General features: G+C 42.1%; 1 protein-coding gene across 2 annotated transcripts in view; it reads right to left on the bottom strand.

The window, feature by feature from the left end:
- The window catches only part of PDK1 (pyruvate dehydrogenase kinase 1), a 60225-nt gene extending 50589 nt beyond the window's left edge, over window positions 1-9636 (bottom strand). The window contains exons 1-5 of one of the 2 annotated variants that reach the window (XM_010602823.3): window positions 9420-9636; window positions 6890-7031; window positions 3986-4057; window positions 2068-2252; window positions 1688-1783 (exon numbers count right to left, since the gene is read on the bottom strand). In XM_010602823.3, the coding sequence (XP_010601125.2) occupies window positions 1688-1783; window positions 2068-2252; window positions 3986-4057; window positions 6890-7031; window positions 9420-9621 (697 nt within the window). In that variant the 5' untranslated portion in view covers window positions 9622-9636. The remainder of the gene's footprint in view (window positions 1-1687; window positions 1784-2067; window positions 2253-3985; window positions 4058-6889; window positions 7032-9419) is intronic. The other variant, XM_010602824.3, reaches the window with a different exon arrangement.
- Between the last annotated feature and the right edge of the window lie 17031 nt (window positions 9637-26667).

Consider the following 26667-nt stretch of genomic DNA (forward strand, 5'->3'; position numbering starts at 1 on the left):
AAAAGCAGGGAACCAGGAGAGAGAACAAGCTGTAGGCTTGAAGACAGTGAGAAGCAGTGGCAGGAGAGACTCAACAGCCAAGACCTGGCAGCAGGAGATGGCATCTTGGGCTTCCTGGCCAACGGAGAGAGAAAGCTGAAGGTGCCTTTGAGCAGAGACTGAGGTCCAGGGAGAGGCATGCCTGCAAGCACAGCTCGGGGACAGGCTGTCCTGATGAAAGAACTATATCCTGAGTATTCTTGAGTCTGAATTTTAACTGTTACTTTCCTTATAATAAACCCCATAATCATGAGTATGGTCTTTGAGTTCTGTGTGGCCATTGCAACAAATTATCAGACCCAGCAGAGAAGTAGAGTGCTATGTGAGGAACGGTTGCTGTCAGAATTAATAAAGACAGCGGAGAGTGGAAGCTTGTCTGGCCTCTGCCTAATGGAAGTAAGCCTTGTGCTGTTGATTTTGATTCTCCTTCCTCCTTGTAGGGTTAGAGGAGGTCAGACACTGCCTCCATGCCATTTTTACAGTGTGCATTAAATATTTTTGTTTTCTTCACTTATAAAATGTAAGTTGTAAATGGGGCTAGTGCATTTTCAGTTATAAGCATGTTAGTTGTATCATGTTAAGCACAAGTATGACTTTATAATTCTCTTTATTTAGAGATTATGTATGGTTTAAGGAGATGTGTACAGGTGCCAAGTTGACAAGTAGTGGGCTATGACAGTTAAGATCGTATGTCAACTTGGCTGGGCCATGATTCTCAGTGATATGGCAGTTATGATGTAATTTGGCAGTTATATAATGATATAATCAACTCCATGATGAGATCTGCAATGAGCAGTCACTCAGTTGAAAGGGAGTTTCCTCGAGGGTGTGGCCTGCCTCCAGTTTATAAATGGATGTTCCAGCAAGGCTCTCACTCTGGATCCCGCATCCAGCTCCTCACAATCTGACCTCCTGTTCTCGGGACTTGAGCTAGAAGCTTACTGCTGATCTTGGGATTTGTCAGCCTCCTGCAGCCTGTGAGCCAGCGATCTGCCGTCTGACCTGCTGCTCTTGGGTTCATCAGCCCCTGAAGCTACATGAGTCAGGAGAAGCCTCCAGACTGACATGTGATTCACAGACTTAGGACTTGCCAGCCTCTACCACCCACATGAGCTATTTCCTTGAGACAAATCTCTCTCTCTGTGTATATGTATGTACACACACACACATTTCACTGGTACACTTCTCTAGAAAACCTAGCCTAAGACAGGATATCTCCAGGTGTACTACCATGGTACAATGTCTGTAAACTTACAGAAAATACACATAGAGTATCCCACTATATAAAAACAATGAAAGACCAAGAAAAATTATGTGCGTATTACAGTATAAACACAAAATTGTGTGGAAGAACACAACAAAGTGGTATGAATTATGGCTCCTATCATAGGGAGCTAGAAGGGGGACTTGAACTTTCTAAAATGAAAAAGATCTCCTCGACAGTATCACCATACTCTGCCTAACAAAATATTGTATCAAAATCTTTCATCCTATGTATAACACACAGGTAGGTTACAAAGTTATTTTCAAACAATCCACATATTTACTCTTAACATTCTATCTCATGATATAGTTATTTTAATAGCAAGAAATAACAATTAATTTTAATTTTTGCATTCTTTCTGAAAGGAGAAACTTAACTGTTTACCTTTAATGACTTCAACTACGTTGCAGTGTGGATTTATGCTTCCAATGTGTTTTCGATGAGATGGACTTCCTTTGCCTTTTCCACCAAACAACAAAGCTATCAAAAAACAAAAAATAAAAAGCAATTAGGTACCTAACGCCCTTTTCCAGGTTTGACTACTATTTCTCTGAATGGTGCCAAATAGCAGAAAGAGTATTTTCCTTATGCATAAACATAGAATTTTACATTCAATAAAAATACCATATATATAGATATTTACTTTTCCTAACATGCAAAAAAAGTAAAACTAAACACTCCCCATAAAAAGAAGTTTTAAAAATAAATTTAAAATGTACCAACACATTTTATTTAGGTTCTTCTCTTGACTCTCTGACACTTACAGTGCTGATTGAGTAACATTCTAATTGAAATACGACTCATGTAGAAACGATCCAGAAAGTACTGCACATTCTGGCTGGTGACAGGATCCACCCCGAAGCTCTCCTTATACTCGACCACACCCTGGGCCATTGTGGGGATGACGTCATTGTGTCGGTTCCTGATCCGTATCACAGTGTCTGTAAAGCTAAACAAACCTGGCTGTCAAAATGGCCAAATATTTTAACAAGTGAATTTAATACTGAAAAATAAGTTTAACCAGCTACACAAGACAAAGAAATTCCTAGTTCAGCAAAAGAAGCATCAGTTCATGTTTTCCTACACTTACATATTTCAGGTCATAAAATATATGTTAAGGGTTTTCTTAACGACTATCAACTCAGGTCATCTGAGCACTATGAGGATGGTATTCCAGGGACATTCAGCATAAGGGAAGACAGCGCACTTGCTTCCAGGGAACACAGGTTCCGTAAGGAATGAAAGTGAATTAGCAAATAAAATCTGTCTGCCTTTGGGACTATTCCCTAGAGTTCAAAGAGAGAACTCAAGAGAAAAATTAGAAAAGAACTCTGATTTCATTTATCCTATGGGTTTACAAAATGGGAGAGGAAAAGTAGACAGTTGTATTAAAAGGAAAACTTTCAAATCATTCAGGCTTCCTATGTCTATCATTTAAAAGACATTGTTGCCTGGTTAATTTAGACAGTTAAATATAAGAGGAAAGGAGTTTCAATTATGAAGTAACAAAACCAATCTTCTAACATAACCACCAGAATTTACACTTCCAAATGAGTGCTTTCCCATTCAAAATAATCGCCTTGAGTATTATTAACTTATTTCAAGGATGCTTCCTCTGCTTCAAACACTTTTTAAATTCCTAGCTTGTAATCAGCCTTAAAAGCAAACTGTTAGACCAAACTACGAACAACAAAACTCCTCAAAAACAAGTAACTTACCATTCCAGTCACCCCCTTTATTTATCTCTTTAAAAACAAAAAAGCTTGATTGCTCACCCTATTTTCTAGATTTAGCTCTGAATGACTAACCCCTTTTCAGAAGGTTCTAAAGCAAAGTGTATAGTTTTAAGTAAGACTGCTTGGGTCAAATCCTGATTCTACCACCTGCTAGCTACAGGACCTTAAGTTACTTAACCTCTTTGTGCACAAACAACATTATCTCAGTAGAGTTGTTTTAAAGACTAAATGACATTGCTCATAAAAAGTAGTCTGCTCAATACCTAGGCACAGAGTAAATTCTTGATGAATGGTGTTATTTCCAGACCAAAATCTTCTAACCGATACTTTTATTTAATCATGTTTAAAAGTACTGCTATCATCTTTAAAGAGAGTTAAAGAAAGAAAGAAACGTGTAACAGAAACCTAAGACAGCAGCTCTCCAAGTAAACAGTCCCCACCATTCTCCTATTGTCCAAGTGACAGAGGCCACATCTAGATTTCCACTGATTATCACACTTGAACTGTGTTTTTTCTTAAAGAGGAACATGAAGCATTTCTTATACCCAGCCCAACTTATTGATTCACGTTACTTGCCTTGGCCGTGCTAGCCGTTTGTTAATAGATATGTATATCACCACACAGGCCCTGGTGGAGCAGTGGTTAAGCGTTTGGCTGCTAACCAAAAAGTCGGCAGTTCAAATCTACCAGCTGCTCCTTGGAAACTCTATGGGGCAGTTCTACTCTGTCCTATAGGGTCACTGTGAGTCAGAATCAACTCAACTGCAATGTGCTTGGGTTTGGTTTTATACTAACATATGTTTTAGAGTAGAGAGAAACTAAAAGGTAATCAATTTCCTTAAAGTGAAGCAAAAGTAGGTTTAAGCTTACTGCATTTACTTTTTTTACATGATATTTAATGGGTATAAAAATTCTTTTCAGGATAGGGTCAAAATATTGTACTTACTCATAAATAGTTTTAGCATCTTCAGCGCTTTTGTCCTTAAAATCAAGAAGCTCCTGAAGACTCTGGATATACCTAAAACGTAAATCAAAAGGGTAAGTTTGCTCTTTTACATCCTGCAAGTTCGATATTGTGAAAATGTTGAAAATCTATTTAACATTTCTTAATTTAGGATACTGCTACAAATTATGGTTAATGTAGGATTTTTATACCCACTCACATTCCAGCAAAGTGACTGGCACACAGAAGGCGCATATTTTCTCTTCAAAGCATACGTCAAATTTGATTTAAGAATTTTAAGATGTCCTACTGCTTGTTTTTTAAAGGAGCCCTGGCAGTCCAATGGTTAAGCATTCAGCTGCTAACTAAAAGGTTGGCAGTTGGAACCTACCCAGTGGCCCCATGGGAGTAAGACCTGTCTGTCCCTGTAAAGATCTGTTGTTGCTGTGTACCATTGTTGTTGTGTGTCGTCAAGTCAATGCTTACTCATAGCGACCCTACAGGACAGAGTAGAGCTGCCTCATAGGGTTTCCTAGGCTGTAATCTTTATGCGAGCTGATTGCCAGGTCTTTTCTCCTACAGAGCCTCAGGTGGGTTCAAACTAGGCCTTTGGGTTCGCAGCCAATCACTCACCATTTGCCACTAGAGCTTCTCCCTGTGCAGATTACAGCCTAGAAACCTTAGGAGGCAGCTCTACTCTGTCACGTGGGGTCCCTACGAGTCAAAAATCACCCTATTTTTAAGTTCTATACCCAAAAATAGTTTTAAATTTTATTTTAGTCATACCTGTACATTACAGTAGGAGTACTAGGCATTGTAAGAACTGAATCTATCACCAAATCCAAATGATCTTGGGCAAATGACTTAAGCTGTCTCAGTCTTGGTAAAAGAAGGAGACACCCTACCCTGCTCTAGGAGGCTAACTTAAATGTCTTTGCTTTAAAATCTTAATTTTAGATGTTTATGTCTAATCAACAAATATTTACTGAAAGTCTGCTATCTACCATGTCGTTCTTTTAAACAGAGCTGTGCAAAAACTAAAGGCATGAAAATGTAGGTTTTAACTGACTGAATAATTCAAGGTAGCAAAGCACCTGTTAAGGAATGACCAAAATGAGGAAGAGAGGCCAAATGACTTTCTCAAGGTAATGAAGCCAGGTATAACGGCAGTGCAGGGCCTGGGCTAAAATCACCCACTATCATTCAGTGGAAACCCTGGTGGCATAGTGGGTAAGAGCTACGGCTGCTAACCAAAAGGTCAGTGGTTCTAATCCACCAGGTGCTCCTTGGAAACTCTAAGGGGCAGTCCTACTCTGTCCTGTAGGGTCGCTATGAGTTGGAATCAACTCGACGGCAGTGGGTTAGCGGGTACCTTCATCAGCAGTGCATGGTCTGCTCTTCTTTTGGTGCTTTATCTACAACTGCCCTAACTTAGCAACCATCCAGGACCCAGGAGGTAATACCAACCAAACCCGTTGCCATTGAGTTGATTCCAACCCATTGCAACCCTATAGGGCAGAGGAGAACCGTCTCATAAGGTTTCCAAGGCTGTAATCTTTACGGAAGCAGACTGCCACATCTTTCTCCCAAGGAGCAGCTGGTAGATTCCAACCACTGACCTTTCGGATGGCAACAATGCACTCAACCACTGTGTTCGGGTGGTGATGAAAGTGTTTAAAAATCTGTAAATCCTTGTTTTGGAGCAGAAGGCTGTCCCTAAATAACAAAATGCTTCACTGCACTCCAAAGTTAAGTACAAGTGATTCTGGTATTGTTAACCCTTAATTTTCTCTTCATTGGCAAGAAAAACTGCACTACACTCAAGACACACTTGAGTATCTCTAACGTGCTAGGTAGGCACAGACTAGACTTCAAAAAGTAGCATATTCTATTTTTAATGAAGATTTTTTTTTATTGTGCTTTAAGTGGAAGTTCACAGTTCACATCAGTTCTTCATTAATGAAGAATTTTTTAAAAAACAGAAATACGCTTCCATAGAAAAGTATATTTTCTCCTTTATATTCCACTATTCTTAAACAAATGCCTCTTACTTAAACTAAATTTATAACTGTTCCATACTTGGACTAGATAGTATCTGATTATCATATATACAGAAGTCATCCTTATATCACTTTTTATTTTAAAGAAGATCAGTTTCTCTCATAAACTATAACGCCTACAAAAGGAAAACTAGGCGCTCCAAGACTCATAACTGAGAAATACCTTGCAGCTAAATTTTTTCCTTTTAAGGCTTAACTCTACCCAACTCTTTCATTTGAAATTTACAGTACTTGAAAGAACTAACACTTTTGAATTAATATCATTACCACTGATAACAATGATTGCCACATACACAGGCACACCCTTAACACCTCTTCAGTCACTTTTTGGGAAAGATATCAAAGCTGGTTTGCGCATGTGTGAGGAGAAAACCACACAAATCTGAGGTGCAAAAGAGAAGAGGTCAGGGTGGACCCCAACATTGGCCAAGCATGCGTGAGCTCATTTGGTATTTACAGAGAGATACTTAGTCCCCATTCTAGAGCAGAGGAAACTGAGGCTAGAGAGCAGTGTAATATACCCAGGTCACGCTAAGAAGTGACAAATCCATGACTTAAACTCAGGAGTTCCTGGGTGGTGCAAAGGGCTAATACACTCAGCTGCTAACCAAAAGGTTAGGTGTTTGAGTCCACCCAGAGGCATCCCAGAAGAAAGGCCAGGCAATCTACTTCAGAAAAGTCAGTCATTGAAAATCCCATGGACCACAGGTTCTACTCCGACACACATGGGGTCACCGTGTGTCAGAGTTGACTTGATGGCAACTGGTAGAGTAAAAAAGCATTGGCTTTAAAGCTGAGTAAAGCCCACAATTCCATCGAAATTGCAAACACAAGATGGGACTCTTACCAGCTTTGTACTAATTGAACTGATGGCGTCCTGAGAAGATTATCTGGAAGGAGACTTATTTCTTTCATTATGTTTGCCAATCTAACAGGCAACTCTTGCCGCAGAAACATAAATGAGGTCTTTTCACAAGCATCCACAGATCCTGAAACCAAACATGGTAGGAAAAGCAGTAAGTCAAAACAGGCAGCTGAAGCCACAAGGCGGGCAGAAAGAAAGAGGAAGTTATCTGGCAGGGCCCGAGAGGCAGAATCATCATAATGATAGGGCACAGAATAGGAGGCAAAAGGTACCCATTGCTGGGGTGGAGGGGGAGGCAGGGAGAGAAGATAACAGCCCTTAGAGTTCTGAGGTATCCAGAAGAACCTTCCAAATTCTGGAATTCCAATGCCTCTACAGAGCAATTAAGACACTTTCCTGTTGCTTTTACTTCTTGAGCATCCTTAAAATATCTCCCTAACCATTGCAAGTCTGACCAAGGCTCAGTCTAATTAACAGTAGAACATCAAAAAGCCTAGCCTATATAACCTGCTATCATTTTGAAAATCTGCTTCCTAACTCCAGGTTTATAAAAAGTGAATAAATGTCTAAGAAACCAGAAAATTTTGACATGTGCATAGGAAGATTCATTCATTTCCATATGGAACCCCTATATTAATCACCAAGGAGCCCCTCTATTGGCACAATGGTTAAATGCTCAACTGCTAACCAAAAGGTTGGCAGTTTGAATCCACCAGCAGGTCCACGAGAGAAAAGACCTGACTCCCGAAAAGGTTTAAAAAAAACAATTGCTGTCGAGTCAATTCTGGCTCATAGCTACCCTACAGGACAGAGTAGAACTGCCCCATAGGGTTTCCCAGGTTGTGGCACAGTGGTTAAGAGCTATGGCTCCTAACCAAAAGGTTGGCAGTTCAAATCCACTTGTCACTCTTTGGAAACCCTATGGGGCAATTCTACTCTGTCCTATAAGGTCCCTATGAGTGAGAATCCACTCGACATCAAACAACAAAATCACCACAAGCAGAGAGTAAAGGTAGAGGGCCTTTCAAGTAACAGAAAGCAAAAAACATCAAGGCCTATTCAGCAACCATTTTCAAGATTGTAGCTACCTAATCTCCAGCAGGTCTAATTCAATTGTCAGGTTCCTGCAGAGCAGACTGCCCTTTTCCATTCACATATCAGGATTCTAAGCAGAACATCTGTAGAGCGTCCTTGGGCAAGCAACTCCATTTAAAGTCAACTGAAAAGTCATATTCTTTCAATAATACACTTCAACTCACTAATTTAATTTTGCTCTTTCAGCAGGGGTACCCTTAGCAAAAACTAGATTGGAGATGGCAATTATGGTATTAAAGTAAAACATTTTCTTGTGGCAAGTGTAAACACATACTTGTGAACAAGGTCAAATTCACCCATTAAGCATACTAGTGCCATTTTAAAGTAAAAACAAAACAAAGGGCTTTGAGCTTAAAAAGCCTGCCACTGTAAACCAGTTTTAAGATAAAGGTGCCCTGGTGGCACAGTGGTTAAAGCACTCAGCTACTAACCAAAATATCCTGGATTCCGTCCACCATCCACTCTGAGGGAGAAAGATGTGGCAGTCTGCTTCCGTAAAGATTTACAGCCCCAGTAACCCTATGGGGCAATTCTGTTCTGTCCTACAGGGTCACTATGAGTCAGAATTGAGGCAATGGGTTGGTTGGTTTGTTTGTTAAGATAAAGTTGCCAGCCCTGCTAGTATCTTTCAAGCCCTCTAGTGATAGGTCAGTGACCTAACAGTACTCACAGTGCACAACTTTTTTCTACCCACGTTCACTGCCCCCAAAAGGAAAGTCAAACGTTAAATGCCTAACTTTGCAGTTCCTTCCTCTATCCGTTGTATGTTTTCTAGAGAAAATAAGAAAGCGTCCATCTGAGCAGGGTCGCTTTCACAGGAGTGATATGTGGTAAACCCCACTGCATCTTGTACTCACGCACTTTACACGTGCTCAAGGCTTATTTATTGCTGATTAAATGAATCTGCTGTTCGTGGAAACACTCCTAAGACACTGTTGAAAAAAACATTTTATGAAACACAGGGCCAGTTATATAACCTGCATTCCCTATCATCACGCTAATTTTACGCAGTCACATATGCAAAACTGAGCATGTATGGTGCTCTGCAGATTTCGTACACGATTCCCGGGGTGTCCGTGCACTCGCCTCTCCCCGCAGCTCAGCTCTTCGGAAAGGGCCTGGCCCAGTACGCACATCTGTACACTTGCGCTGAAAGGCGGGAGGTCATTCCGCCTTTGGTCCTTCTGGTTTGTTTTTCAACGATACACAGTAAAAGCCACACACCCCCAGTTATTTACCCGGGCAGCAAGGGCCTGCACCTGAGCTTACGGCTCCGCGAGGGAGGAAGGAAGCGTCCAAGGTTCCGCTAGGGGAGAAAACGACAGAGGACGGGTGTGCCTAAGGCGAGAGGGGGTCAGGGGCGGCAGCTCCCCGCCCCCGGCGGCGCACAAAGGCCGGAGGCCCGGGCCGCACTCACCGAAGTCTAGGAACTGCTTCATGGAGAGTGGGGACGGCGAGAAGCGCGCATAGAAGTCCACTTGGCCCGGAACGCTGCTTTCGGCCGCAGGGCCAGAGCCCGAGTCCGAGGTGAGGCTGCGGCTGGCTCTGGGCCGGGAGGCGCGCAGCCCGGGTCCCGGCCCGGCCGAGGCGGCGCCCCGCAGCAGCCGCGCCAGCTGCATGCCGAGCCGGCTGGAGGAGCGGCAGTCCTGGGAGCCAGGTCGCCGCTCTGCAGCTCAGCCCCGCGCTACGTGAGGGACGTGGCGGGCTGCTGGGGTGGGGAGCGGCTGTCACCTCCGCGGCCACCGCCCCCTCGCCGGAGCCCAGCCCCCTGCCCCGCGGGGCGGGAACCAGTGAGCGAGGGAGGCGGGGAGATAGGCGGGGAGGGCGCGCGCAAGCACCGCCCCTGCGCCGAAGCCCGGCCCCCTGCCTGTGGGGCGGACTCCGTGAGCTAGGGAGGCAGGGAGGGCGCGCGCGAGGGCGGCCCGCTTCCCGGCCCGCGGCGGGTTCCTCCGGGCTGGGCCGGCCGCAGGGACCCGGCGCGCGTGAGGACTAAGGCCTGAGGCGGGAGCCTCGCCAGGTCCCTGGCCCCTCTCATTCGCCAGGCCGGAAGGCCTGCCTGTCGCCGTGGCGCTTGACTTACGGTGTTGTGCGCCCGTTCCCACGCCCTTTTGTAACAAATCCCACCTTCTTGCTGTCTCTGCCTTCCCAGCCGCAGCCAAAATGCTCAAGAAGAGAGCATCGCTCCCCTTTCACGCACCATTATCGCTGCTGCAAGCGCTACATTTTATAGGTGAAGAAACAGACCCAGAAAGCTTCAGGAGCCGACCCTTGCCAAACCATAGTATATAAGCACTGCGGGATGTGGCCCTAAGTAATATCACAGCGACTTCAGTGCTAGGAGATCAGCCCACCTGGAAGCTTTATCCGCAGGCATTCCTGGCATGGTCAGCAATGTGTTTAAAGGATCCCTCTTCTTTAACTGCCCTGCTCTTTTAACTAGCTAAGGAACACAGTCTGGCTCTCTACTTCTTCCAGGCAGGCCTCTAAATAGTGAACACCAAGACCTAAAAACCAAACCTGTTGGTGTCAAGTCGATTCTGACCCGTAGGGACCCTATAGGACAGAGTAGAACTGCCTCATAGAGTTTCCAAGGAGCGGCTGGTGGAATAGAACCACCGACCTTTTGTTTAGCAGCTGAGCTCTTAACCACTGTGCTGCCAGGGGTCCAAGTTGTGAACACAGGACAAGACAATTTCTAATATTGATTAGTCCCAAAGGCAGAGCTGCAAAGGCTACAGTCTATAGTGAAAACCACTTCTGTCCCTTCCATATGTCCTACATGCTGCTCCCCCCATGTACCCAGCCCCAGTGCTTTGGTAAGTCTTGTCTGTCGTTAGTTGCCTTTGAGTAGATTCCTACTCATGGCAACCCCATAAGCACAGAGTACAACTGCTTCATAGGATTTTCAAGGCTGTGGCCTTTCGGAAGCAGTTGCCAGGCCTGTCTTCCAAGGCACCTCTGGGTAGGTTCAAACTGCCAACCTTTCAGCTAGTAGTCAAGCACTTAACCATTTGCTCTATCCAGGGATTTCCTTGTATGGCTCAGATGAAAAAAAATTACTTAATGGTGGGTGTGAAATTTATCAAATAAAGAATATATGTAAGCCCAGCAGTTACTGGTATAGGATAACAATTTTGTATGGTGGCCAGGTCTTGGGTTGTATAAAAATATTATAAGTAGAAAGAATGAAATTCTTTTTTAGGCTTTATTAGTCAGGCAAACTGTTTAGTTTGAAGGGGAAACACTGACCACTTGGAAACTAAAGTCTAGGTAGTTGCTGGGATGGGCTGCAAAAAGCACTTTGTAAACTGAAAAGTTTCCAACTGGAGGCGCTCATGTCAGACCAAGAATGATGGGGCCAAGGTGCCTTCTCAGGAAACAAAAGGTCAGGATGTAAACCATATAGGAAGAGTGTGTCAGGATGTAAACAATTTGTTCCTAGGAAGAATGTGTATAATCAAACTGGCTGGTGCCACTTACCCAGGTGGTAACCCACCCCTTCCTAGCCAAGTGCCCAACATTTACATTTTAAAGGAGTTCAAACCCAAGCTGATTTTATCAATCATTAACCCACTGCCTTTCCTTTGTTCTCTCTCTATATAGACCCCTCTCTCTGCTTGTACCTCAGAGCACTTGGTATTTTTATCTAGTGCTGCCCAGCTATAGCTGTTCTATTCCCCAATAAATGCTATGTACAGCATTATTCATCTCCTTCATCCTCTATTCGCATCTCTGCTACAGTCTACACATGTCAAGGTGCTCAGCTGAACAGTGACTTGGGTGGAAGTATGAAGGCCCAACAGAAAACTTGAGATTTATTTTAGTAAATCAGTTGTTTTATGAAGTATTTTTTCTTTTCTCCAAATATATTCACAGAGTTTCCACCCAATATGCAGAGAATGAGTAGATACATACGTGTATAGAATGGCATCAACTATTTGCTTCTTGGTCAAAGGCTTAGAGTCCAGAAGTTGGAGAGAACCATGGACAATTTTACTAAATGGATATATTATTTAACTATGTAGATATAAAGTATAATCATATTCTAAGGCTTGTTAAATCAAATAATATTAAGCCAATAATATAAATTGATTTGAAGCTTACACCTACCCCTCACTTATTATCTCGTTATCCAGCATTTCACATTCATAACACTAGTAATAAATCTACTATCCAACTATTTTACATGTTAACGACATACGTTTGGCAGTAACAAATGCTGAGGTGTTAGGTAAGAGTAACCCTGGCTGTGATGGTTAAGGTTATGTATCACCTTGGCTGGGCTATGATTCTCAGTGGTTTAGCAGTTTTGCGATGATGTAATTTGACAGCTCTGGTGGCGAAGTGGTTAAAGCAATTGGCTGTTAACTGAAAGGTTGGCGACTCGAAACCATGAGCAGCTCTGCAGAAGAAAGATGTCACAGTCTGCTTCTGTAGGGATGTATATAATCCTATGTAGTCCCTCTGGCAGCATGCTTGTCTTTTTCTATTCTTGCTTCTTGTTCTTCTTAGGTGCCGTCTAGTCGGTTCTGACTCATAGCAACCCTACGCACAGCAGAACGAAATGCTGCCTGGTCCTGAGCCATCCTTAAAATCGTCATTATGCCTGAGCCCATTGTTGCAGCCACTGTGTCAATCCACCTCATTGAGGGTCTTCCTCTTTTTCGCTGACCCTGTACTTTACCAAGCATGATGTCCTTCCCCAGGGACAGATCCCTCCTGACAACATGTCCAAAGTATGTAAGACACAGTCTTGCCATCCTTGCTTCTAAGGAGCATTCTTGCTTATTCTGTAATATTTCCTTGGACTCGGGCAGCATGCTTGTCCACTTCCCACTTTTGCCTTTTTGAATATATATTGAATAAAACTTTCTTTTTCCTTTACTAAACTTAGTGATGTTTTTTCCCTACGACACACCCCAACTCCCCCAACCCCAGAAATCTGGATTTCAGGAGAATTAAAAACTCTGTTTCTCAGGCTCTATAAAGGCGTCTTTATATAGCATACTTGAGCCAGACCTCTAAATTCACTGAGAATTCATGATCCATGTTGGGCCGGTCTGACCAAAAAAAGTAAGAAAAGCAATGGAGAACAAGCTAGTGTTAAAAATAATCGAAACTCAACAGAATTTGAACATAAAGTTTATCCTGAGCAGTTATTCAATATGCGTATAGGAGGACCAGAGCCCCAGTGGTGCAGTGGTCAAGAGCTATGGCTGCTAACCAAAAGGTCGGCAGTTGAAATCCACCAGCCACCCCTTGGAAACCCTATGGGGCAGCTCTACTCTGTCCTAAAGGGTCGCTATGAGTCGGACTTGACTTGACGACAAGAGGTTTGGCTTTGGTTTTATAGAGAGACAATTTTGATTCCAGAAAAAGCAAACGGCTTAAAGTACAATGAGGCTTATAAATAGAATAGGAGAGAGAAAAAAATACATAGCAGATCAACCATTTGCTAATCTTAACGTGACTGGTTGAACCCTGCCCTCCTCCTTTTACTGAGATCAGTTGGTATGGTTCACAAGATAGTCTCTGCCCTTCCACCCACCCATGTCTTTTGAAATTCAAGTTTAGTAAGCCTGGCTTCTTTGAACAGGAAAGAAGGATTTGCAACTCTGGGTAAAAGAAAGGCTGCTGGCAAATTAACTTTGGTCAGGAATTTCTTTAAAGTGAATATTTGGTTTTGTGAGTAAAAACCAAAAACCTAGTGCCATCGAGTCGATTCCGACTCATAGCGACCCTATAGGACAGAGTAGAACTGCCCTGTAGAGTTGCCAAGGAGTGCCTGGCAGATTTGAACTGCCGACCCTTGGGTTAGCAGCTGTAGCACTTAACCACTACGCCACGAGGGTTTCCTTTGTGAGAAAGAAAACCTCAAAATCAAAGCAAGATACCTGCTATCAGTTCCTCTCTTTAACACTAGATACAGCAAGGAGTCTATGCTAGCTGTGCTGGCTGCTCTCTATTTGCCCCTCTAGATACTGTTGTAGGAAAAAAAAATCACAAAGTTTAGTAAAACAAAAAAGAAAGTTCTATTCAACATATATTCAAAAAGGCAAAAGTGGGAAGGGAACAAGCATGCTGCCAGAGCTAATGTCTGCCCAAATCCAAGTAAGGTCACAGAATAAGCAGAAGTGGGAGGACAGACTAGCATGCTGCCAGAGCCACATCTGCCCCAATGTTACAGAATCATCAGCATATATTAACATCACAAGTTGGTAAAATCATTGAACATTTCCCTTTTCACCGATTCGCTAAAAACTGTTAGATCAACGTGATTCTACATTTTGAATCATCTTTCTTAATTTACAGGTTTCAGTAATGACAGTCAGGAGGGTCTTCACTGGTCCAACAAATTTTCTATTCACTAAATGCTAATAGAAAAAGATAAGAATGGAAGTCTTTTGTGTTCTGTTTGATTGGTTTTTGTGAAAGTTTCACTAAAAGATATTTTCCAAGATTGTCCTAGCTATTGTCTTTGTATCTCAGGGCCCAGTTGATGTTTCCTTGTGAGTCCTTGTGAATCCAGCTCTAGCTGGGTCACATTCTCTATGCTGAAGGAGAGAATAATGACTCCAATGTTATTTCCTAAATCAGTACATTCTCTTCTCTTCTTTGCCGGAGTCTGTGCCCCAGGAGGTTGGATGGTGTCACTCTATCTGCTCACCCTCTGGCTTCATGCGGTTCAGGACGAGAGGAAAAGCCATGATTGTGTTCTTCCAAGTGTGGCCACAGTTCTAGTAAGGTCTCCTCTCCCACAGGTGTGGCTCCTGCGAGGGTCCAGTAACAGCTCCCTCCCTTTGCCCTCTGATCCCTGGAGCAGGTAACAGTTTCCCTGTGTTGCTAATGGGGTGCTTTACCATCCCATGCTGCTGAATTCTGCCCACACCCCTGTAAATAGTCCCTTCATCAAACATTCTTTATTTCTTCTTTGAGTGTGCTACCATTTCTGCCCCAGAACCCTGACCTACACATTTAAAAAAGATGATTTTCGAAAAAAGGTAAAATCATGTCTCTCATGCAGATATAAAATGAGTGCTTAGCAAAATTTTATTCAACTCATTAGGTAAATGAGGGAGCCAGAAAAGAGGTTACAATCAATTCAAAGAAGTAAAACACACACACAACAGGAATACTGAAACGAATTTGCAAATGGCTGCAAAAACTGGCTTTTTTCTTTGGTGGTACCACTGGGGACAGTTGTCCTCCCATTTGACGGGAGTTTATTGCCCGTGTATATGGGCAATAATTATTTGCATTGTTATCAGTCACCTACAATGTACAGAGTTGAAGAATAGTTCAAAGGCAGTGAATCAGAATCAAATACTCTGGAAAGTTGTGTACTAAACAATGCATAGCATTCCACTGAAGCAAAAATTTTTTTCCTACATATATTTGCCTTATTACTCTAAGGGACATGATCATTCAAGTAATTACTATTCACCAGCATTTATTTTAGGGAAAACAAGGTATTCGTCTTTGATATGCTGCTGGAGTGAAGGGACAGAGCCCCAGGGAAAGCCCACACAACAGCCTTGCAGGAAACCCGAAGAGGAATTCACCTGGCAGAAGGAGATTGCAAGGCCAATTCAAGAAGTGAGCACTCCCTGTAACCCACATCTTCAGTAAAGATTCTCCCCCCAAAAAGAAAGAAAAATTGCTTAGACTGGATCTTTGGTACAAATTGGAGAAAAAACACTTTTTATATGAGACTTAAGGCTAAATGGTATAGTTTTTTGCACATGAAGAGCCTAGGTGATGGTAGTGGAAGGGCTTAGGGCAGGAAACACCTAAGAATTTACAAACATGGGCAGGGAGAATAGACCCACTGTAATTAGGGATTTGAGCCCGTTTCTGAGAGGCAGGAAGTCTCCTGCTGATGTCTCAACTATATATGCCACCATCAAAGTTCAAATCATTCTCTTTTTAGATTTTGTTGTGGAGGTGGTGGGGAGAGGGGCAAATTTCTAGCTTCTCCATGATTTCCCTTTGTTTCTCCCATTTCATTCCTTCCTAGGTTCCTAGCTGCCTACTTCTGAAGTTCATTCATTCAACAAAATTTTTTTAGACATGCAAATGGTGGCAAGGCACCATTTTAGGTTCTGGGGATACAGCAGTACTCATGAAGCCTCTGTGCTAAGGGACAGGCAATAAACAAACATATACAATTATCTCAGAGAGTGCTATATGCTTCTATAAAGACAATAAAGCAGAGTATCCTGGTAAAGTGTGTGTGTTTGTATGAAGGTTGAAAGCTATTTAAAATAGGAGATAACCAAGTGTTAAGGGACCCTACAGGCTGAAGACACCTAACTAATTAGTACTTCACCACTTCTAGTTACCTCCTCCACCACCTCACTCATTTCCCTCAAGTTGTTTTGCAGACTCTCTAGAGAGCCCCGGATGAATTCAGATCTAACGGGCGCAGAATGGTCAGACATGCACAGAACAGACAAAGATGACTGACAGATGACCTCAGGCTGCCATGCATGCTCAATAATGCAAGAGAGCTTATGTCAAGGAAACCAAAGACTCACGCCAAGAAACCAAAATCACTGGAAATACATCAACAGCAGTAGTCAAGCCCATTTCAAAAGCAGAGGGTCCATCCGCCACTTCCATCCCAAGTCTTAGCCCCACCTCATAATAAATAATCGGTAGAAACTGTGAATAGTTAAAACTTTCTGATCCTGCCCACCATTTTCCCCCACTCTTAAATGAATATGTGTAAGTATAAATTGTAAATTGCTTACAAGGATCAGGGAAGTCAATCTGAGGTCAATACCTCAGAGTTCCCACTTTCTAGCCTGCAAAATAAATTCTCCCTCTCAAAACCAGAGTCTGAGAGTTTGGCTTCTTGCACACTGGGCATGGACCCGTTGGTCCAGTTTCACAAGGGCCATTCTGAGATTAAGACCTTCAAGAGACTCCAAAAGGGAAAAGATGTTGTCTCCCATTATGATCCTCAAAAGAAAAAAAAAAACCCTCCCCAAGAACAACAATAACAAAACCCCTAAGATCATCATCCTATCTTCATCCATAATTAGGCACAAAAGTCATTAGGTGAGACTTTTGATTATGATTTGAGTAAGGCAGAATGGGCCCAGCTTTTTTGGATGTAATGGGTTCTAGAGAGCCATTTAAACTCATAGCTGGTGTAAGGGTAAATACAAATCGAAAAGCAAAAAATATGTATATGTAGTTTTTCCTGCTGCAAAAAGGAAAAGAGACTTCCTCCGCCCCTTCTCTCTCTTACAGCATTTACTTTAGAAATCTTGTACAGAAAAACCTGTGAAAGCCTGAACCTGTGTAAGGCAGAAACCAGTCAGAGAAGGAAAACTCTAATATTTTCCACTAAAACAAGCTCTAGAAAAGTGGTAAGACTGCACCCAGTCAAAGGCTGAAAATTTCAAGACCCTGAAAAACAAGGCAGTCCTGTGGAGTTTGGCTCTCACAGGTTTCACTGTAATTGTAAGTGCTTTCTTCGTCTCTTTCCCTGCATGCAAACAACTCCATTGAGCTAATGCCGCATGGCCATGCTTAAATGCAACAAATGTGGGAAGAGTGCTCTTTATTCTGGGAAGCACCAGTCCAGTTAATGATTTTATTACTGTGGCAGAAGGAGAAAATAGGAGCACTGGTGGCTCAATGGTTAAGCGCTCAACTGCGAACCCAAAAGTTGGTGATTCAAACCAACCCAGTAGTTCCATGGGAAAAAGATCTGGTGATCTGCTCCCACAAAGATAGTTGTTGTTTTTAGGTGCCATCGAGTCAGTTCCAACTCATAGCAACCTTGTGTACAACAGAACAAAACACTGCCCGGTCCTGCACCATCCTCACAATCATTGTTATGCTTAAGCTCATTGTTGCAGCCACTGTGCCAATCCATCTCATTGAGGGTCTTCCTCTTTTTTGCTGACCCTCTACTTTACCAAGCATGATGTCCTTCTCCAGGCACCGATCCCTCCGACAACACGTCCAAGGTATATGAAACATCGTCTTGCCATCCTTGCTTCTAAGGAGCATTCTGGTTGTACTTCTTCCAAGACAGATTTGTTTGTTCTCTTGGCAGTCCATGGTGTATATTCAATATTCTTCGCAAACAATTCAAAAGCGTCAATTCTTCTTCAGTCTTCCTTATTCATCGTCCACCTTTCACGTGCATAAGAGGTGATTGAAAACACTATGGCTTGGGTCAGGTGCACCTTAGTCTTCAAGGTGACATTTTTGCTTTTTAACACTCTTTTGCAGCAGGTTTGCCCAATGCAACGTGTCTTTTGATTTCTTGACTGCTGCCTCCATGACTGTTGATTATGGATCCAAGTAAAATGAAATCCTTGACAACCTCAATCTTTTCTCTGTTTAACATGATGTGGCTTATTGGTCCAGTTGTGAGGATTTTTGTTTTCTTTATGTTGAGGTGTAATTCATATTGAAGGCTGTAGCCTTTGATATTCATCAGTAAGTGCTTCAAGCCCTCTTCACTTTCAGCAAGCAAGACTGTGTCATCTGCATATTGCAGGTTGTTAATGAATCTTCCTCCAATCCTGATGCCTGTTCTTCTTCATATAGTCCAGTTTCTTAGATTATTTGCTCAGCATACAGACTGAATAGGTATGGTGAAAGGATACAACCCTGACGCACACCTTTCCTGACTTTAAGCCATGCCATACCCCCTTGTTCTGTTCGAACAACTGCCTCTCGATCTATGCACAGTTTTCTCATGAACACGATTAAGTGTTCTGGAATTCCTATTCTTTGCAATGTTATCCATAATTTGTTATGATCAACACAGTTGAATACCACAAAGATTACAGCCTAGAAAGCCCTACGGGGCAGTACAGTATGATGAATTGCTTTTATAAGGCCTTTCTTGCCATGATCTTGTGACTCCTACACAATGATTGGGTAGGGACTATGCAAAAAAAGTGTTTGTAGACCATCAAAGGAATTGGACAGCTTGCTAATAATGCACATAAAATGTATGGAACCCCTGTGGGGGTGGGGCCATGCAAATAAGGTGCATAGAACCTTAACAAAGGGATTTTGTCAGTTTTGCCATCCACTAGGCTTAAAAGACAGCCAATCCCAGAGCAGGGAGGGGACCTCGCTACCACCAAGAAAGATGATCTGAGAATAGAGTGTGTCCTTTGGACCCAAGGTCCCTGTGTTGAGAACTTCCTAGACCCAGGAGACAGAAAGAGAGAGCTGTAACACCAGAGATAGCACGAGACAGTGAGAAGCAGCAGCAGAGAATCAGTGGCAGCAGAACCAGGAGACTGGTATAAAATGGCACAGTAGGCTTCCTGGCCCACGGAGCAAGTTGGCTACAGTGGGCTTGCTGACCCATGGAGCGAGAGAGCTGAATGCCTTCGGGCAGGACGCTTACTGGCAGAATGGGACCCCTCCAGGCACTTACTGGTGGAGCTAAAGAGCTTTGTAACACTTGCTTGAGCAGGGCAGAGGCTGTGCCAAGGGGCCAAGGGGCTAAGAGCCAAAAAAGAAAGAGGCCTGCCTACAACATGGCTGAGAAGCTGTCCTGACCAAAGAACTGTATCCTGAGTCATTCCTGATCCTGAATTGTAACCTATTACTTCCCTATAAACCGTATAACTGCCAGCATGGTCTGTGAGTTCGGTGTGGCCATTGCAATGAATTACTGAACCCAGCAGAGAAGTAGTGCCATGGGAGCAGGAAGGATTACCCAATAAGCAAGGTAAGCACATGCTTGGGGCATCAACAAAACAAGTGCACCAGTTGTCCAAAGCAAAGACCCATAAATGCCAGGCAGACAGAACACAAAGAAAAAGTGAGCACCACAGTGGAAGGGAACTGGCAGGGCACTAAATGAAACTGATACCAGCTCCAGTACCTGAGAATGTGCCAACTGGAAATAAAGTTCATGCAAGATCATGAAGGCACCCATGTGCAAGGTTGTTTAATTAAGCTATGAGGCCCCTACCACTTCAATGCTTATTGATATCTGTCTCCTACAGTCCCCTCTTGTATAATTGAAACTCCTTATCTAGGTGGGTCTCTTGGGAATATACTATTTCTTTCGAATAAACTAGAGGTGGGGGTGAGCTGTCGAGTCTCTTACTACATTCACCTAATATGCAACTGGATCTAACATGAGCAGTTACTGGTCAAGGACAGATTACATTAATAGATAACAGGTCTATAATCTATTTCAAGAGAACTGTCTGGTACATCCATGTCTGCTGATCCAGTAACTCCAGCCAGGAGGACCAGCAGTGCTCTTTGCCATGATACAAACACAAGGGTATGCTCTTGCACACATCATGGGAAATAACCAGTGGGAACTCAAGTCCCAGATGACATTTAAAAGCAAGGGAGCTTGAATAAATTGGCCATTGTAATGAATTCAATCAAGTTACTTTTAAACTATACAGCATTTATGTGCAGAGTTATGTCCTAAGTTTTATAAACAATAATATTTATAACTTTAACTTTAAAATATGTTTGGCATACACATGGACACAACCTAGCATACATTTAATATTATACCAACATGGGTAATAATATAATACTAGCATGGCAAACATCCAAAAATACTGGAAATATTAATATTTATCTAACATGAAAAGTTTAATTTATGTATCGAGTGGGTTTCATTTTTTATTGTCTTGCACAGGACATAGTGCTTGATATTATTCTATATATGCCAATAAACAAGTTATTAGGCACATTAAAATGATGCAAAAGTCAGTACTTGTTGTGCAAAATATGTTTCTGTTTCATAACAATGTGTTTCTAAATTTGTCTTCCAAGAAAGCAACTAAAGGCATTTATCAAAGCATTACACTTATATTTTATCAGAATACTTACATATTTTTATATAAGAAAATTGAACAACTCCTCAAGGAAATAAATTAAATGGGTACTTAGATAATAAAAGTTATACAAATGTATTTTCTTTTCCATTTCCCTTCAGACTGACTTTCTTTTGAGAAATTGATTAATATTGTTATGACTCGAAAAACAAACTTGCTTGTCGAGAAGTGCTGCTATTGTTGCATCAATTATGCACATATCTCCGAATACAGGAGTGGAAAAATTCCACAAAGAAATAAGATGTACATTTTATAAATTTTGTATATGATAACAATTATATTTTCCTTTTCATTTCTGACTAATCAGGTATAACCTTACAAGCAAGTATCATCGACCACATAAGAACACACCAGTGGCACTATAGTCACACGACTCGTGACCCATCTGGTCCTATTCTGCACAAAGCAAACCAAAACTCATCTTCAGGTTGAACATACCCTTGTATTTGTATCATGCTCTTTGCAATTGCTTTCACCCCTGTTGGGTATCAGCAGTAGTCCAATGAACTATGAAGATACAGCATCCAAAGAATGGAAAAGGAGTGTGTAAGGTTTTAAGTATTATTTCAAGATGAAAAACACTCGTGGAGAGCTGAGAAGGGCCCGCCAATAAACATCGTATGACAAAGGAATGAAATTATTTCTGACTGCCTCGCAAGTACTGTTTCTTTTGACTATCTCAGACCTGAAGAACAAAATTACATGTTCCAAATTATTTTTACTTACTAATTTTCAAATAGAAACCTTTGTTAATATTCAAATTCGAATATAAATTCTATTTTGTAAATTTTATTTATTTTCAATTGTTCAAATTTATTTCCAACAGTAGAACGAAATTTAAAAAGTGACATAGTTTTATATTCAGGTACAATGAGATGTCAACAACTAAGCGGAGTGCAAAAATGAAAGCTCAAAGAAAATAAAAAGAAAAGGATTTGCAAATCCCTAATGATAATCCAAAAATTAACTTCCTTTTTAAAACATAATGAATCAGAAGAGGTATCTTCTATTGAACGCTCAAGTTTAATGGTACAAATCATTGTGCTGGTACTGATAGTGCTGAAATTACTAATAGCAATACAATTATAACAGAATTTATTCCAAATTCTGCAACCATTTCTTGCTGTAGTAAAAAAAATTAATAATGGTGTAGAAAATGAAGCTATTTTAGAATCTGAAGTTGTCACATCTGCAGACACCATAAACAACAGAAATACAGAGCCTGCTTTGTGGATAATTTTTGTTCTAATGATGTACATTATTGGATCAAAAGAGGGCCAAGTGATTGCCAACATCACAGTGGACCATTTGAAAATTCATGTCAAAAATTTCTGAATGGTAAACAAACAAGGTTCTGTAGTCATAATATATTTCTAGGGTGCAAAGCTAATGGTGAAAATTATAAAAGGAAGTGGCTACTGTATTCTCCATGAGTTGGCTCTGTGTGTTGTTTTGTTTGCAAATTATTCTGTCCTGAACAATCTAATTCTCAGTTTGCTAGGGATGGATTTAGTGATTGGCACAACTCGAATGTGATTGATAAACATGAAAATAGTTCAATTCACAAATTGTATGTTGTCATATTTAAGCTGAAGACATGATTTCGGCTTAACTCATGAACTGGAAACAGACAAGTTAATGAAGGACATCAGTATTGGAAAGCTGTTTTGCAACACGTTGTTGCTGTCATAACAATTGCTGAATGTGAACTATCTTTTTCAAGGAAGAAATGAAATGTTTGGGCCCTCAGAAAATGGAATTTTTTTTTGTTTATTTGAAGTTGTTGCTCAGTTTGATCCATTTTTAGCAGGTCACATCTCCAAATATGGTAACACAGGAAAGGGCAACCAAACTTGTATATCTAAAAAATTGTGTGAAGAATTAATAAACTTCATAAGTGATACATAAGTGAAACAAGTATTAAAAAAAAAAAAAATGCCCGTTGCCATCAACTTGACCCGAAGGACTGAGTAGAACTGCCCCGTAGGGCTTCCAAGGAGCACTTGGCGGATTTGAACTGCCGACCTTTTGGTTAGAAGCTATAGCTCTTAACCACTGCACCACCAGGGTTTCTGGAAACAAGTATAGCTCGATATTTCAGTTTGTCTGTAGATTTCACTCCTGATCTTCCTCATACAGGTCAGCTAAGTAGTGTTTTAGACATGTATCTCCAACAGATGGAAAACCTGTCAAGTGAGTTATCTCATTTACTAGCTTAAAAACTCATACTGATGAGGAAATTGCAAATCAACTACCTCACTATTTACGTGAACTTTGCAAAATTGATTTTTCTAAGTGCAGAGGCCAGTCCTATGACAATGCCGCAAATATGTCAGGGTGTTATAAAGGCATGCAACAAAAAATTTTAGAATGTAATGAATATGCTATTTTCATACCATGTACTGCACATTCACTTAATCTTGTAGGATGTAACACAGTAGATTGTTATCCAGAAGTAGCTGATTTTTTTTCTACTGTCCATGTTCCTGTACATATTTTTTGCTGCCTTTACTCTCCAATGGGCCGTTCTTAAAAACATATTTAGGCAATGATTGAGTATTAAAATGTCTTTCTGATACACATTAGAAGCGCACGCTATAGCAACAAGCACAATCCTGGAACCATACACTCCGATTCTAGATGCCTTAGAAATAGTGCTGAAGACCAGACACAAAAAGGAGATACCAAAAGAAGCTGAACACATCACCAACTGCGGCATAATGAATTAATATGGCCCTTCTAGCCATAGTCTTTGCAACTCACATGTAATGATTGAGTGGGACTATGGAAATAAGGTATATGGAACCCTAACAAAGGGATTGGTCAGTTTTTCCTTCCCACTAGGCTTAAAATAAGCCATCCCAGAGGTGGGAGGAGAAGTTCTAACCACCACCAAGAAAGAAGAACCAGGAGTGGAACATGCTGTTTAGACCCAGGATTCCTAAGCTAGGAAGCTACTGGAACCAGGAGACCAAGAGAGAGAGCTGTAACACTGAAGATGGAGAGAAGTGGTGGCAGAGAAATGGTGGCAGCAGAGGCCCACGGAGTGAGAAGCGTAAGCACCTTTGGGCAGGAGTCTTGCTGGTGGAGTGGGATGCCTCTGGACACATAGTAGAGTTAGGTTTTCAACCCACGCAGCTACAGTTGAGCACCTTCGGGCTGAGGCTTATGGGTGGAGTGGGGTGCTTCTGGGCACTTATCAGTAGAACTGAAAAAGATTTATAACACTTGCCAGAGCAGGGCAGAGGCCGGGCTGAGGATCCACTGAGGTCCAAGGACAAGAGAGAGGTGTGTCTGCAGACACAGCTGAAAAGAGGCTGTCCTGATCAAGAACTGTATCATGAGCTTTCCTGAACCTGAATCGTAACCTGTTACTTCCCTAATTAAACTCCATAATCATGAGTATTGTCTATGAATTCTGTGTGGCCACTGCAATGAGTTATTGAACTCAGCAAAGTAGAGTGCCGTGGGAGGGATGGTTGTTATGAGAATTGGTGAAAAGCTTAGAGGGTGGAAGCACGTCTGACCTCCAGCTCATAGGAATCAGCCTTGGGCTGTTGATCTTGATTCTCCCACCCCCTTGTGAAGTTAAAGGAGGTCAGACACTGTCCCTCGGGCCATTTTTACAGTTGGTATCAAGACTGGGAATCATTGCAATGGCTCCATACTCATGGAAGCATGGAATTTAGGAAGAGAAGGATTGAGAGGGCTTAGAAAGTGAAACTTCTGATTCTTGGGTGATTACTTTGGTTATTGCTATCTGCGATGGCTGAAAGGAAAGTAAGAGATGTTTTGCTGGACCTGAGGGGAGAAAACCTGCATTTAGAGTGGCTCAGGGCAAGGGCCAGCCTGGTTAAATGGAATGATTGATGGAGGGCCAGGGTCTACTGGTTTCACCCGAGGCCATATGCATATGAATGGGAAGATAGTCAAGAGGTGGGAAAGATGCAACTGGAATGTTTTTTTAAAAAGGGTTATGTGTTTATCTGAATGCTATGGATAGTGAATGTTTCTTCTACGTAGTATTGTAAAATAGACCTAAATGTATGATAGAAATGAATGTTGGGTATTATAGATTACAGAGAGCACATAACTCTGCCTTCAGCCAATACTTGATTGGATATGCTAAAAGAGGAACTAGTATTTGCCAGAAGAAACATAAGCTTTTTGTTTCGAGCCAGTAGCCCTGCATATAGAGTGGGGGCTTAGGTCCTAAACCTGAGCCCCACCCATAATTCGCATTTGAAAAGACATGCAGTTCCACCCAGAACTGTTGGAAGATGAAGAAATTTGCATTTAAAGGAAGGACCTGCAGGAAAAAAAAAAAGTGACTATTTTGTTTGTTGAATTTTGAGCAAGCAGTTGGCCTTTGGATGCATTCAGGCAGGAAACATCAGCGCAATCAGAAAAATCCCTTTCCATGACTAGAAGTTAAAGGGAGCTGGCAAGTAGACAGCCTAATAAACTGGCTTGAGGTGACCACCTGGGGCCACCAGATGAGTTGAAGCGGGGGAAGTGCGTGCGGTGATGATGAGACAGGCTGAGATTTGACATGTTTCATTAGCACCCGTTGACCCAGCCCAGGGAGGTAGGGATGTGAGAAAAAGAGGAGAGGCTGGCTGGTCTTCAAGTGCTGAGAAGTGTGTGTGAACTCCAGAGCCTACTACCCATTGTGAGCTAGCTTAAATGGCTAAAGATGAGCTGACCAAAACACAACTGAAGAGGAAGATGTTTGACACCGTGAGCTGGTGTAAACTGCAGTCTGTTGGCTTGCTCTGGTCTGGACTTTGCTTATGGATGCAGATGCTCAAAGTTCTAACTGGAACAGAAGATCCTTCAAGACCAAGGAATATGCTGGTCTCCTCAGAGTACTGGTTTGATAGGAATGGGCAATTTAGAAATTGGCTACCTAAAACAGGGGAAGCTAAACGCATGAAGTGGCTGGCTGGCTTACATGCTTTCATGAGTGTGCTTACATTAAATAAGGGGGACAAGGAAACTCCTCAATGAATAGATTCCTCTTTTCCTGTGTGTCTGGGAAGGGGGTGGGGGGGAGATACTGATAGGATTATATGATTCAGCTGTGAGTAATGATTGTTACCAGAGTTAACTGTGATTGTAAAAACTGTAATTGTAGAAGCAGTAACTGTGAAAGAGTGGACTAAAGGGGAGGCACTGCTGGACTGGAGTACAGTGGCCAAACCTAAAGTCCCTAAAGGTTTTGCTATGCTGATACCTCATGAGGCTCAAACAAGAGAATAATCAATATTCTCTCAGTTAAATTTTATCAGACACCAGGAAGGGTGAAGCCGAGATAACTTTTGGAGAACCTGACCAGATCAGATGGACACCTGCAGCAGGCGCAAATGGCTGCTACTCAATCTTAGGACTCTTTGCTGTACTGAAGGACTAATTGTTAATGACTGTTTTTGGACTGATAAAATGTTTGGGAGGGAGAAGTTAATCCTTCAAGCATGAAAGGGCCAATGGGCAAAAGAGCCAGGGGGTGGCCTGTGGTGCAACGAATTGCTTAATATGGCTTTTCTAGCCATAGTCTTTGTGGCTCACATACAATGATTAAGTGGGACTGTAACAGAACGCCACTCGGGTTCTCGTCTTATTAGCCGATTGAAATAAGACGGACACTGATTGCAAGGGAAACAGAAGGTGCCAAGTTTATGGTCTGCATACAAGGAGTGCGTGGGGCCTAGTAACCATAAGGCCACGCGTTTGCTGACTAAGGGGGCTGGGAAGCTTTTTGTTTCCAGTGGCATCGGGGGTTGGGTTTGGTACCTGGAACTTTCTGCCCTT

This window comes from Loxodonta africana, chromosome 6 (assembly GCF_030014295.1).
Source record: "Loxodonta africana isolate mLoxAfr1 chromosome 6, mLoxAfr1.hap2, whole genome shotgun sequence".
Classification (NCBI taxonomy): Eukaryota; Metazoa; Chordata; class Mammalia; order Proboscidea; family Elephantidae; genus Loxodonta; species Loxodonta africana.